The sequence below is a fragment of the Quercus lobata genome, chromosome 6 (genome assembly GCF_001633185.2).
Source record: "Quercus lobata isolate SW786 chromosome 6, ValleyOak3.0 Primary Assembly, whole genome shotgun sequence".
NCBI lineage: Eukaryota > Viridiplantae > Streptophyta > Magnoliopsida > Fagales > Fagaceae > Quercus > Quercus lobata.
The window spans coordinates 34,747,291-34,761,784 of record NC_044909.1 but is presented as its reverse complement, the minus strand read 5'-3'; the positions used below and the strand labels follow the sequence as shown (position 1 = coordinate 34,761,784).

General features: G+C 43.6%; 1 protein-coding gene across 1 annotated transcript; it reads right to left on the bottom strand.

Moving 5' to 3' along the window:
* Positions 1 to 11,689: 11,689 nt before the first annotated feature.
* LOC115950842 (protein RTE1-HOMOLOG) lies at positions 11,690 to 14,275 on the bottom strand. The gene is made up of 3 exons (XM_031068098.1): positions 14,081 to 14,275; positions 12,590 to 12,876; positions 11,690 to 12,220 (listed from the first exon to the last, which is right to left on the bottom strand). The coding sequence occupies exons 2-3, from the start codon at positions 12,857 to 12,859 to the stop codon at positions 11,798 to 11,800; spliced, it is 693 nt and encodes a 230-aa protein (XP_030923958.1). The 5' UTR covers positions 12,860 to 12,876; positions 14,081 to 14,275; the 3' UTR covers positions 11,690 to 11,797.
* Between the last annotated feature and the right edge of the window lie 219 nt (positions 14,276 to 14,494).

The window sequence follows — 14,494 nt, the reverse complement described above, 5'->3', positions numbered from 1 at the left end:
TATCTTGCCCGACAGTGGAGGGAACACCAGGTGGGTGCGGAGTTATAGACCTATGCTACTTAGCTCATGATCACATTTTAATTACCTTTATCACTTTCGCGTCTTACAACTTTTAACTTTAAAAATCAACGGTTTTGCAGACAGACGCTACACGAAGCCCAATCTCAGATTGGTCAATAAAGCGAGCCTGGACAGATTATTAAGAGCTGAAATATACGTGAACGAGGCTGATGGTCAGCTACGAGCAGCGCATTTAATTCTTGGATATACCCCCCTTTCTTTTGGCTTTCAGGCGCCGAAGTGCGTGATTAGGGCACGCGATCCTCGGCTTCGCCGTATCAGTGTTGCCTACGAAGGGTTCATCGTTCCAGAGGGTGTTCCACTTCCCGAACACACAACTCTCACAGAGCCCCCTTTTTGTGGCCAGCGTCTCAGCGGGGCCTTCTTCACCCTCACCTTCCCTCAAGAAAAAGGAGACCAATAGGAGAAGGAAAAGGGGAAAAAGCAAGGAAACCGTTGTATCAGTATCTGCATCCACGGACGATTTTGAGATTTTCGATCAGCCCTTAAACCCCGAGGAAAGCTCTGACGAGATGGGGGTACAAAGGAAACCCCAGAAAAGTTTGATGGAGCTGATAGGAGGTCAACAGGGAAAGTCTGCACCTGCCCAAACAGTATCATCCCAGGTTTTACCTCTTCCAGCCAGGTCTCCTCCTCCAGTCCCTCGCCACCCTCCTCGATCCTCTCCGCAACCAGCACCGCCCAGTACTGCCGAGCAAGAGAAGCGTAGAGAACAGAAGGGTAAGGGGGTAGCAGCTGCGAGCAAATCTCGTCCCACTCAAGAGGAGGATGTCCAGCGAGCTGCAAAGCAGCAAAAAACCAGGCACCCCTCTACGCGGGGCCAAGAGAAATCCGATTCCCCACATCCCGATTCACAAGCGTGGTTGCCAGTTCCTATGCTCGGTGGGGAGCCCCTGCGAGACGATGCCTCTAAGGGACTATAACGGCGGCATTGGGTGTCATGTGGCCTCGGCCATAGAGGAGGCCCTATTGCTCCCAAAGGATATGGCTGAGCTAAAGAATGTGAGGAAGAATCAACTCATCCTTGACAATAAACGATATTTGGGCATGGTGAGAAGCTGTCTTTTCTACTGTTTTATTCTGTGACTGTTACTTACTAATGCGCACTTTTCATCAGCTATAACACTAACTCACCCCCCCTCCCCTTTTATTTTTTTACAGATCATCCAAAATACCTCCAAGCTAGATGAGATGCTCAATGCTTGTTCCAACCAGCTAGATGGTGAAAGGAAAAGAAGGGTAACGGCTGTACAAACCTTGTCCAAATCTGAACAGGATCTAGCCGTCGCAAGGAAAAAGCTACAGGCCGAGGAAGAAGCTCGCAAGAGTGCCGAATCGACCTCAGAAGGCTACCAGAAGCAGGCCGAGGAACAAGCCAAGCTTCTGCGCGAGGCGAATGTCGAGCTAAAGAAGACTCAAGAGCAAGTTCTTGTTCTTAAAAAGCATCTAGAGGAGACTCAGAAATTAAGGGAGAAAGCCGAAAAGCTTAAAGAACAAGCCGAGAATGAAAAAATCGAGTCTGAGAAGGCAATGGACGAAGCCGAGCAGAGGGGCTACGAGATTGGGATAGCTGAAACTGAGAAGGAGGTTTGCCGCATCTTTTGTGCGAGAACCTGGAGCGAGGCTCTTAACCGTGCTGGGGTTGAAGCCTCATCTGAACTACGTAAGCCAGAGAACGTGTATTACCCCGAGGCGATACGCTCCTCAGCTCCTCAACCACACCAGGCTGATACTCCAGCCCCGGCTATTAACCCTAGCAAGGAAGTTTTACCTCGCAATTCCCCTCCAGGAGCTTCTCCAAACAAATCCACCACTGCTTCGAAGCCAAATACGGTCTCCCAGGGTTTTCAACAAGAATTGGACTCCACAGTTCAATCAACTGGGGGCATTATCAATTAAAAGTAAAAAGATAGAAACTATTTTGTAATTTTAACTTAGACATTTAATAGAGGACTTTCTCGCTTACTTTCTTATCATTCTGGTGGTTCTAAGTTATCTTTACACTCACTTACTTTGTCGTCGTAATTTTGGATGAGTTCATTTGAGACGCCTCTTTCATTGTATGCCAATCTTGCATTCGAAGCTCTTTCTTTTTGACTCCTTGACGAATGTTCATAGGGCATTACTTTCACCAAGTTTATGATTTAGAAAACTCATCACCACTCTTTTTGTCGTTTAATAATTCAATACCCAACTTAGCAGGTAAGATTCTACCGAATTAGTGGTCTAAAGATTTGATATAACATAGTTTCTGTTTAACACCTCCGTATGAATGATAGGATGTTAATTTTTACTAAGTTTGCGATCCGAGGACCTGGCATAACTTAGTTTCTGTTTAACAACTCAGTATGAATGATAGGATGTTAATTTTCACTAAGTTTGCGATCCGAGGACCTGGCATAATTTAGTTTCTGTTTAACACCTCCGTATGAATGATAGGATGTTAATTTCCACTAAGTTTGCGATCCGAAACCTGGCATAACTTAGTTTCTGTTTAACAACTCAGTATAAATCATAGGATGTTAATTTTCACTAAGTTTGCGATCCGAGGACCTGGCATAACTTAGTTTCTGTTTAACATTTCCGTATGAATGATAGGATGTTAATTTTCACTAAGTTTCGATCCGAGGACCTGGCATAACTTAGTTTCTGTTTAACAACTCAGTATGATAGGATGTTAATTTCTACTAAGTTTGCGATCCGAGGACCTGGCATAACTTAGTTTCTGTTTAACAACTCAGTATGAATGATAGGATGTTAATTTTCACTAAATTTGCGATCCGAGGACCTGACATAACTTAGTTTCTGTTTAACAATTCAGTATGAATGATAGGATGTTAATTTCCACTGAGTTTGCGATCCGAGGACCTGGCATAACCCAGTTTCTGTTTAACAATTCATTATGATAGGATGTTAATTTCCACTAAGTTTGCGATCCGAGGACCCGGCATAATCCAGTTTCTATTTAACAATTCATTATGATAGGATGTTAATTTCCACTAAGTTTGCGATCCGAGGACCCGGCATAACCCAGTTTCTGTTTAACACTTCAGTATGATAGGATGTTAATTTCCACTAAGTTTGCGATCCGAGGACCTGGCATAACCCAGTTTCTGTTTAACAATTCAGTATGATATGACAGGATGCGAGATTCATAGGATGCATATTTGACGTAAGTTAAAAGAGAATATTTGAATTAAAGCTTCTTTACTAATAATAATACCTTTTGAGATTGTTTACATTCCAAGGATGGAGTACAGGTTTTTCATCTAAGTCCTCTAGATAGTAAGCCCCTATTCCAGCTACAGAAGTAATTCGATACGGTCCCTCCCAATTGGGTCCCAGTTTTCCCCAACTTGGATTCTTAGTGGCCCCCAGGACCTTTCTCAGCACCAGATCGCCTATGGCTAACGGCCTCGTCCTCACATTGCTATCGTAGCATTGCTTGAGTTTGTGCTGGTAGTAAGCTAGCCGAACCATCGCGCTCTCCCTTCGTTCTTCAATCAGGTCCAAACTTTTTTCCAACATCGCATCGTTATTACTCGAAGAGAATGCACTGGTCTTTAACGTCGGGAATCCAGTTTCCAGCGGAATAACGGCCTCGGCCCCATAGGTCATAGAGAAAGGAGTTTCTCCCGTCGAACGCCGGGGTGTTGTCCGATACGTCCAAAGCACATGTGGTAGTTCCTCCACCCATCTTCCTTTCACGTCGTCTAGTCTCTTTTTAATCCCATAGACAATGACTTTGTTAACAGCTTCAGCCTGCCCATTGCCTTGCGGATAAGCTGGAGTGGAATATCTGTTTCTTATTCCCAGTTCTGAACAGTATTTCCTAAAGACATTGCTATCGAACTGGAGTCCGTTGTCCGAAACAAGAGCTCGTGGGATTCCAAATCGCGTCACAATGTTCTTCCAGACAAACCTCTTCACATCTACGTCCCGGATGTTCGTCAAGGGCTCAGCTTCAACCCATTTAGTAAAGTAGTTTGTGCCGACCAGCAGGTATTTCTTGTTTCCTATAGCTTTAGGAAAAGGGCCGACAATGTCCAGCCCCCATTGTGCAAAAGGCCAAGGGCTTGAGAGAGGGTTAAGGACTCCTCCGGGTTGGTGGATATTCGGAGCATATCTTTGACATTGATCGCATTTCCTAACGTACTCCTGTGCTTCTTTCTGCATATTCGGCCACCAATAACCTTGCGTTAGTGCTCGGCATGACAGGGATCTCCCTCCTGTGTGGCTTCCACAAATACCCTCATGCAACTCTTCCAGGATTAATTCCGCTGTCTCAGGAGGCACGCAGAGCAAGTATGGCCCAGAGAAGGACCGTCTATATAGCTTTTTATCCTCGAATAACCAGTACCGAGGTGCTCTCCTTCGTATTTTCTCAGCTTCCACCTTATCTTCGGGCAATACGTCACTGTCGAGAAATTTTAATATAGGGTCAATCCAGCATGGCGTCAAACTAGCTTGGCGAACTTGGCAAACCTCCTTTTCTGGTGAAGTGGGAGTACACAAGTCTTCCACGATTATTACCCGAGGGAAATTTCGTACTGAGGAGGTGGCAAGGGTCGCTAAGGAGTCTGCGTGGGTATTTTCACCTCGTGGAATATGTAATACGTCAAAAGATTCGAATTCTGTTCGCATATGCCTAACCCGGCTTAAATACCCTTGCATCCTTGGGTCTCTGGCCTCTAACTCTCCGGTCACCTGGCCAACGACCAGCTTCGAGTCCGAGAACAGTTTCACCGCCTTTCCACCCATTTTATGGACCATGCTCATTCCCATTATCAGAGCTTCGTACTCTGATTCATTGTTAGTAGCTGAGAACCCTAGTCTGAGCGACTTCTCGATGATGACTTCTTCGGGGGATATCAGAACCAATCCCAGTCCAGCTCCCCGTTGGTTTGCGGCCCCATCCACGTATACCTTCCATACCGGCCCTCCTGGCGCGGATATTACGCCAACCGATCTTTCATCCGTGTGATCTTGATTCCTACTAACTTCCTCAGGGCACTCAGCAAATTCAGCTACCAGATCGGCGAGAACTTGACCCTTCACAGAGGTACGGGGCATATATTTGATGTCAAAAGCACCAAGAATTGTTCCCCATTTGGCGATTCTGCCGGTATAGTCAGCACTTCTAAGTATGGATTTGAGAGGCAATTGGGTCAAGACAACTACCGTATGAGCTTGAAAATAGTGCGGAAGTTTGCGTGTTGCATGGACGACTGCCAGTATGGCCTTCTCTAACGACAGATATCTCACCTCGGCTTCATGGAGGGATTTACTTACATAGTAAACTGGCCTCTGGACGCCACTGTCTTCCCGCATCAAGACGAAACTGACTGCGTGAGGAGCTACCGCCAGATAGGCATACAACACCTCATCCACTTCAGGGCTAGACATAATCGGCGGTTTGGATAAATAGTCTTTTAACTGCTGGAACGCCTCAGCACACTCCTCGATCCATTCGAATCCCTGCCACTTATGTAACAGGCGGAAAAAAGGACGACACCTTTCAGCCGACCTGGAGATGAACCGGTTCAACGCAGCAGTCATCCCCGTTAACCTCTGGACTTCCTTTGGATTTCGAGGCGCTTGCAAATCGTTAATGGCCCTAATCTGATCTGGATTCACCTCAATTCCCCTATGGGTCACCATGTACCCCAAGAATTTCCCGGAACCTACACCAAAGGAACACTTCGAAGCATTCAGGCGCAACTTATGCTCTCTTAATATCCCGAAGACGCTAGTGAGGTCCTCCACATGTTCAGTCACTACCTTACTTTTCACCACCATGTCATCAATATAAATTTCAATACTTCTGCCCAGCTGTGGCTCAAACATTTTCGTCATCATGCGTTGGTAGGTAGACCCAGCGTTTTTGAGACCGAAGGGCATCACCTTGTAATGGTAGTTCCCAATCGGGGTCATGAAAGCGGTTTTTTCCTGATCATCAACGGCCAGCGGTATTTGGTGATATCCTTGAAAGGCATCCAAGAAACTCATCCTAGGGTGGCCCACGGTTGCATCCACCAACTGGTCAATCTTGGGCATAGGAAATGGGTCTTTGGGACAGGCCTTATTAAGATCGGTGAAGTCAACGCACACTCGCCACTTCCCTGTTTTCTTCTTTACTACCACCGTATTGGCCAGCCATTGGGGATAAAAGACTTCTTTAATAGCCCCAGCCTGTTTCAGCTTGGCGACTTCACTTCTAACTGCCTCGGCATGCTCTTTTGATGGTCGTCGAGGGATTTGTCTCCTAGGGGGAATGGCAGGGTTCACGTTGAGCCGATGGCAAATGAAACTTGGGTCTACTCCTGGGGCTTCGTATGGGTCCCATGCAAAGACGTCCACATTGGCCCGGAGGAACTCCAGCAAACTCGCTTTCTCTGGCAGAGGCAGCTTTGCCCCCACCCGGAAGAATTTTTCTGGATCATCAGCGACAATCACCTTTTCCAGATCTTCACACTCTACCCCATTGGTTGGTACGTCTAAACCTGATGCTGGGATCTTTAATTGCTATGATTCATTATCGGCTATAGCCGAGGTTTCTGCCTCAGGCCGATGCCGTATAGCCGCTACTTGGCATTGCCGAGCGGCCGCTTGGTTCCCTACTATCTCCAGCACTTGGTCTCCGGACGGGTACTTCACCTTCTGATGCAGGGTGGATGAAACCGCTTTAAGTGTGTGAAGCCAGGGTCTGCCTAGAATAGCCGTATACGGAGAAAAAACATCTACGACAATAAAATCCACCTCCACCACCTCCGTGCCTGACTGTACGGGCAGCCTGATTAGCCCCATGGGAATGACTAACCTTCCCTCAAAACTGACCAGAGGGGAGTTATAGGTTGTCAAGTCCTGCTGCTTCAAACCTAGCCCCTTGTACAAATCCGGATACATCACATCAGCTGCGCTTCCCTGATCAACCATCACCCTTCGGACATCGTACCCACTAATCCTCAGTGTTACCACCAAGGCATCCTCATGGGGTTGTATGGTTCCCTCCAAATCTTCGTCTGAAAAACCCAAAACCAAGGGCACACGCTTCTTGGCTCTCTTCCATGCTTGAGAACGATCCTCGGCCGGGGATCGGGACACCGACAACACTCTAATGGGGCAAGATCCAGTCCTCCCTGGGGCCGCAAAGATGACATTGATTGTACCCCGAGGGAGCCTTGATGAAGCATCCCCACACACCTCGGAACCTGCTTGGCTCGGCCTTCCGCTGGAGTGATGCAAGAGCTGCCTTAATTTTCCTTCCCGGACCAACTGCTCCAAATGGTCCCATAAATTCCTGCAGTTGTCTATCGTGTGTCCATGGTCCTGATGGTAATGGCAATACAAACTCGGGTTGCGTTTTGTAGGCTCTCCTGCCATCCTGTTAGGCCATTTGAAAAATGGCTCGTCCTTTATCTTCTCCAAAACCTGCTGAACAGGCTCCCGAAATACCGCATTAACGACCCGGGCGTCTGCCGAGGCCGACTGGCCAGCAAAGTCCCTCTTTGGTCGGTTGTTATTATAACGATCCGACCTGAAATCCCTCCTCTCCTGAGGGATCATCTTGGCCTTTCCTTTCCCCTGAAGCTGATCCTCCTCTATCCTTTTGTACTTCTCTATTCTGTCCATCAGTTGGCGCACACTGGTAACAGGTTTACCCGTCAAGGATTTCCTCAAGTCGTGATCAGCCGGGAGGCCGGCTTTGAAAGTAGTTATGGCCACAGCGTCATTCTTCCCTCCTATTTCGTTAAACATCTCCAAGTACCTATCCGAATAGCTCTTGAGAGTCTCGCCCTCTCGCATAGACAAGGTCAGCAATGACCCCAGCGGCAAAGGAGTCCTGCTGCATGTAATAAAACGAGCACCAAAAGCCTGGGTCAGTGCTTTGAAAGATCCAACAGAGTTGGCCCTTAAGCCATTGAACCACCTCATCGCTGTTGGACCCAAACTCGACGGAAAAATCTTGCACATCAGCGCATCATCCCTGGAATGAATAGCCATCTTCTGGCTGTAATAGTTTACATGTTCCACCGGATCCGAATGGCCATCATACAGAGAGAACGTAGGTTGATTGAACCGCCGAGGATGGGTAGCATCATCTATGCCTCTCGTGAAGGGTGACCTGGAAATTTGACTCAAGGCTTTGTTCATGGCATTGTTTCCCAAGCCCCTGCTAGTTGGACTTTTACGCCTACGCCTATGGCGACGCTCCTCCTCATAGGAGAAAGTCTCGCTCTGTGGAGTTCTCGACCTCCGCTTGTAGCTAGTTCCATCCGACTCCCCGGATGATAGTTCAGAGCGAGGTGGGGAACGTTCCCGTCGTGCATGGCGCAACTCTCTCTTCAAATCCGCAATCTCACGTTGCAGATCCCCACCATGCTTCGCGTGGGAAACGTGACTCTTCCCGCGTGTATGGCTCCTCGTGGTATGAGTGGTATGTATGCTCCCCTCCCGGATTAACCTCCGTTCGGGACTCCTTCGAGGACCACCATGCTGAGAGCCCCTTGATTCCGCCTGGTGCAAGTTAACATCATCCTGTTGCAGCCCCGCTGCGGGAGGAGGTAGTTCCACTCCTTCCATCGGAAACGTTATATCAGAGGTTGTACAAGCTAACACAAGCTCTCCCCACAGACGGCGCCAATTGTAAGGACACGATTTTAGTGACGAACCTAAACAGTATTGGGTTCGTACGTAAAAGGCCCAGACAATATGATTTGTAGAGCGTGGGCGTAAAGAACTAGGTTAACTGTGGTATCTACCTCCAAGATTTACCCTCAAGCCCGTTTAAGGTTTTAGAGTTGGTATAACGAACGTCTTTCTTTAGTGACTAGTAAAACTCTCTCCCTTTCCCTTCTTCTTTCTTCTCTCTCGTTCTCCCCGTTTCTTTTTCTTCTCCTTTCTCTTTTTTGGCGATCCCCCTCCTTTTTTCATGTTCTTCTTTTAGTTTATATATCTCCCTTGGCGCTCCATCCTCGCCGCACACGTGTAGGTTGGGTTCGGAGGATTTCTTTCTGTCCCATCTGGCACCTCCTAGAACTTCCTCTAGGCAGCTATAAGGCTGCTTCCCCACTGTTCAGGTATCACTTCCACATTAATGCGGCCAGAGAGTTGGTTGAGAGGTCATTAATGCGGAGGTAGCTGTAGCCTCAGATATTTGTTTGCCTTATCTCTTTCATCTTTAGTCGGCTACTCTATCCTTTGAGATGACTGAATTCTGAGATTTGATCGCAACGAGACCACGTCCTGATCGTCCTCGGGCGCGATCGTCCTCGGACGCGTTCTGCCGAGGACGATGGTGTCCTCGGACGGGTATATGGCCTCCGATGGGCCACTGGCCCAACAATTCTGAACTCATTCCGAATCCTAGGGGCCTATTAATCAAATGATCCCCACACACACACATATATATATATATATATATAGTGAATGGGGCAATTTGAACTTTGAAGCCATTTGACCTAAAATTCAGGTCATTATACCAAAAAAAGAAAGGTGATATATATATATATATATATATTTTTTTTTTTGAGAAACAAAAAGAAAGGTGATATAATTGTTCTGAATCAAGAATTAAAGGACCAATTGAAACTCATTGTAAAGTCCAACAGTGATATAATACGTAAAAATGGTTAGCCAAACATAGCCGAATTGTTTCACATGATTAGACTGAAAGCAAAGAAACAAAGGTTCATTTTGTCAAAAAATACAAAAGCCCATTATCATATCGGGTGGGCTTTGTCGTTTGTCACTTGTCAGTCGCTTTGTCTTTTTTCGTCTAGGGTCATGCATCGGTGGGCTCTACAAATAGTGGGCATTGATTGGAATATATATAATAAGTATTTTAGTTGTGGTCTGTATTCTGTCGCACGTTTAGAAAAAGAGTAGGATAATTTGTAAATTACATCCTTAAAATTTGGGGTTATTTAAATTTTACACTTTAACATTTCAAAAATTTGATTTTACATTCTGAAATTTGGTTCTGTTAGCAATTTACTCTTTACAATTAGTTTTTGTCATTAAATAACACATGTGCATGCTGATGTATTTTATTTTTACCAAATCAACGCTAAACAATATTGTTTTTGTGAAGACCAAGAGACTTGGCACTATCCAAACAATACCGTACACAAAACTCCAATCCTAAACAACACCATTTCAGCCAAATTCTAAAATCAAAATAATTTAGTATTAGCTATTTCCAAATTGCAGAGCAGGAACTCAATGTGAACCCATCCTCCTGAAAACTATCGGCTCATCGTGAACCCATTAGCCTGGCAGCAGCCAAGGCCACAACCATTGATATGGAGAGCAACGTTAGAGAAGCCCGAAGAAGGAAGATTATGGAAAGAGGATAGATTGTTTAATAATAACTTAAAAAATTAGATCTAATTAGTAAAATTGATTAAATAATAAAAGAAAAGTACGAACACCGAAGGAAGAACTGCTCCACTAGAATGAATATAGCTTCAATTTCACCTAATTCTTATCACCACTTGGTCCACTTCCACTTCCACTTTTCTAATCCATAATAATAATAATAAAATATCACAATTAATTTTACAAAACAAAAACACAATATATACCGTAATTGGGAGTGGTAGGCTAGCATACCATTAAATCCATCCAACGGTGTTTTGGTTTTGTGAATCTGAATTTTATTACAGCACTTGCAAATCAGCACCGTTGATTTGGATTGATAAATAGATAAAGATAAACGATCGTTTCTTCTTTCCATAATCTTCCATCTTTGAGCTTCTCTATTGTTGCTCACCATATCTGTGGTCATTGTCGGGCTAGTTGATGGGTTCACGTCATGATGAGTCGGTAGTTTTCAGGTGGATGAGTTCACGAATAATTTTGATTTTAGAATTTGGCTAAAACGGTATAGTTTAGGATTTGAGTTTTGTGTTTGCTCTTGGTCTTCACTAAAACGGTACTGTTTGTTGTTGATTTGGCAAAAATAAAACACGTCAGCATGCATATGTGTCATTTAATAGCAAAAACTAACCATAGATTGTAAATTGCTAACAGAACCAAACTTCAAGGTGTAAAATCAAATATCTAAAACATCGGGGCGTAAAATCCAAACAACACCAAACTTCATGTGTGTAATTTGCAATTTACCAAAGGAATATAAAGAAAGAAAAATAGGCACGAGCAAGAGTGGTACGGCTACAGAGTCCAGACAGTTGTGTTAGAGTGAGACTCACCCTTTCTTTAAACCTTATCAAAGACAAAGATGCTACATTGTTTGCCTGTAATGCAAGGCCCATTGGATGTGGATCTATAGCAACCTTGTCTTCAAAACCCATCAAACTATCTAGTTGTTAGCTAATTGTCAACATTATCTTTACTTTCTGTCTCTCTCAAATCTCAATCAACAGAATACAGTAATCACAATCACAATAATAATAATAATAATAATTAGCCTTATTGCACGCGTGTGTGCACTAGGTGCATGGCCTGAGGTAAGTAATCCCATTGAGAGGAAGTATAGCTCTTGATCCATGGGATCAGCTATAGAAAGCAAAGGAGATGAACACTGAATTTCCCACCAAAATAGTTGTGTGTGTACCCAAGGTAAAAGATTTTTACAAAGAAGATATGCTATCTGAAAATATTCCCTAGTAATTCCGAATATGTAAGTATCTGAATCAAAATACCATTGTTGAACTGCAGTTTTATACATCCAAGTATTCAAGCAACAGAAATTCTACAACTGGATCAAATCTTTAAAACAGTAAGTACCCAGAAGAAACCAACCAACAAGAAAGCAGGTGAAAAAGGCCCAGTAAGTTAGGAATGTCAAACCCCCGAATGCGAGTCCAAGAGCAAATGTTATAAAGAATGGCAAGACAGATCGCACCATGGATCCTGTGCTCACCCAACGACCCTTGAGGAATATGAGAGCAGCAAGGTTCACCACATTCCACCCACCCGAATGAAGGCCCAACCTGTTTAGGTTGTTTGCTACAAAAGAGTGGCAATTGCAAGTTAAGAGGTTGTAAGATCGGTGCTGGAATTCCTGAGTGCTCTTTCGTAGTGCATCATCCCATGTCGATACTTCTCGTCCAGGTTCATCTGGAATGTATCCATCCTCACTATTGTATACTGAAGGATAGGGAGAAATGCAACACTGCTTGCAAGAATTATAAAGAGCATAAATGAATCCAGGAATAATCTGAAAATTAACTGATAAGCATCTTGACAAGGAAAGCAGCTCCTAACTGTTTCTACAATTGTCGCAAGTTGCCAGTAAACATAGTTTCCAATCCAATTCACCAAATCAAAGGTGAAAAGGGGTCTGGCAGTCCTTTCACCAAGAAAGGAGGGGCATTTTACAAATAGCTTGCTTTCTTTTTGGTTCAATGACAAGGTGTGCATAAAACATTAGGCAGGCCATATTACCAGTAGGTGCCACACTGGTAATTGCAGCAACTGTAGAAACAATGACTGCAGAAGAGCCAAGCCAAACCATTAATTCAGATACTAAACCAGTACAAACCTTTTCTTTGCTAATTTGAAGGTAGCGGGTTACTGATCCAAATGCAAAATTGTCCACACACACAAAATTGGGCCCTGCAAAGTCCAAGATCACTCCATCCTCTCTGCATATGCCAATGTGACCAATGAAAGGAATCAGCCATGAAATAATAGGAAGGGGTGTCCACACAATGCAGTATGGGAACCTAGCTCTTCTTGGATCAATTTGCATGGTTTTTGGAACATTTCCTTCAATCATCAGCTGGTTCTCAGGGTCTGCACTTTCTTCCATTGCCAAAGTTGGGCAATCTGAATTGCTTCAACACATTAGAACTTGTGAATGTATGTAGACTATCACAGATTATTTGTATAAAAAATAAAGATGATACCTAATATTTAAAATTAAGTTTTACTTTTACCACACCTAAAATTTGCAAAATGCTTCCTCCAAAACATTTATGTGTAAATTCATTCTTAACCCTTAAAGTTCAATTCTCCAAAACAAAGCAAAATAAGATTGTAACCTCCTCAAAGTTACTTTTCCTTCTATTGGTTTATAGATCATCTTTTACCATTCAATAACGAGCCAAAAGAAAATATCTACACTTCTATCAACAGAAGCAAGTTTCTGGTGAACATGCTTAATTTGAAGTCAGTTTCTAGTACCATTCTAAAATTCTAATCACATTCAAATTCCAACCAAAGTTTAAAATCTTACACAAAATTTATAGAAATTATGTATGCTTGGCACTGCATCCATTTTGCATGGCCTCTCAGCTCATACATAACATCCATTAATATAACCATTAAATGAGCAATTATCTTACATTTGGTTCTTCTGCAATGTATGATGTGACACTTTTTTTATAATAAAATAAGGTAGGCAATGGCAAGTACCCTCCACCAAAAGCAACAAGTCACAAATTCGAGTCCAGGAATCAGTCTCTCCCACAAGAAAAATAAAATGAGTAAGGCTGTGTACCAATCACTTCTCCCATACCCCGCAAAAGTTGGAGTTTTATACATTGGGTACGATGTAAAAAAGGTTGGCCCAAAAGTGAGGGGCGAAGGGGAGATTCTCCATTGTGATATCCCTATGGGTAAGATGTGGCACATTTTGGTCACATTCAACTCTCAAATCAAATCAAACCCAGATCCACTTAACCATCCTCCCTCCTACTCAGTTGAACATGGACCCTGGAAGGAAAGTAGACAAAACTTTCCCAGACATTACAGTTCCTTACTCTTTGCAACCCCAAAATTTTAGGTAAGGGCTCTAAATTTTCAACAAGTGACTAAAAGCTATACAATAGCTATGATTATATTTCTCACAAGGCCACAAAAAAAAAAAAAAAACCTTATCTAATAATAAGTACCCATAATTAAGATTAAGATAGCAGATCAAATCTAAATCAGATGAAACACAAGCAAAGGAATCTCATGAAAATCAAGAATTAAGTGTAAAAGCAAATTAGGTAAGTAGATCTGAGCGCAGAGAGGAAAATGAGAGTACCTTTTTGGTTTCCCAAACGAGGAGGCGACGGTTGGTTTGGGGAAGTGGAGAGGAAGTGGAAGTTAGGGGCGTCACGTTCGCCAAAATCGGCTTTTATGGGGGCGGTTTTCCCTGCGCGGGTTAGATTATATGGAATATGCTGTTGGTGTTGGTTTCTTCTGTTTTCATCTTAACCTTCTTTTTTTTTTTTCTTTTTTTTTGGGGTGGGGGGGGAATTTTTTGGGGTTGGGTAATGGGTAACATCAATTTAGGATTTATAAATGATTTCTAACCTCTTTTATTATTATTTTCTTCTAAAAAAAAGATTTTTATTATTTATTCTTTAGGTTGGTCATGAAATCAAATCATTGTATTGTATGGTGTAAGAAAAAGAAAATTCATTGTGGTTCAAATTTCTAACTCTATCAAGATTTT

What these genes read in the sequence shown, in the direction of transcription:
- LOC115950842 (XM_031068098.1), bottom strand. Translation starts at nt 12,859, where the DNA reads ATGGAAGAAAGTGCAGACCCTGAGAACCAGCTGATGATTGAAGGAAAT. An exon ending in TTCAAATTAGCAAAGAAAAG is followed by an intron (nt 12,221 to 12,589) that starts GTTTGTACTGGT and finishes TCTTGCAAGCAG; the next exon opens with TGTTGCATTTCTCCCTATCC.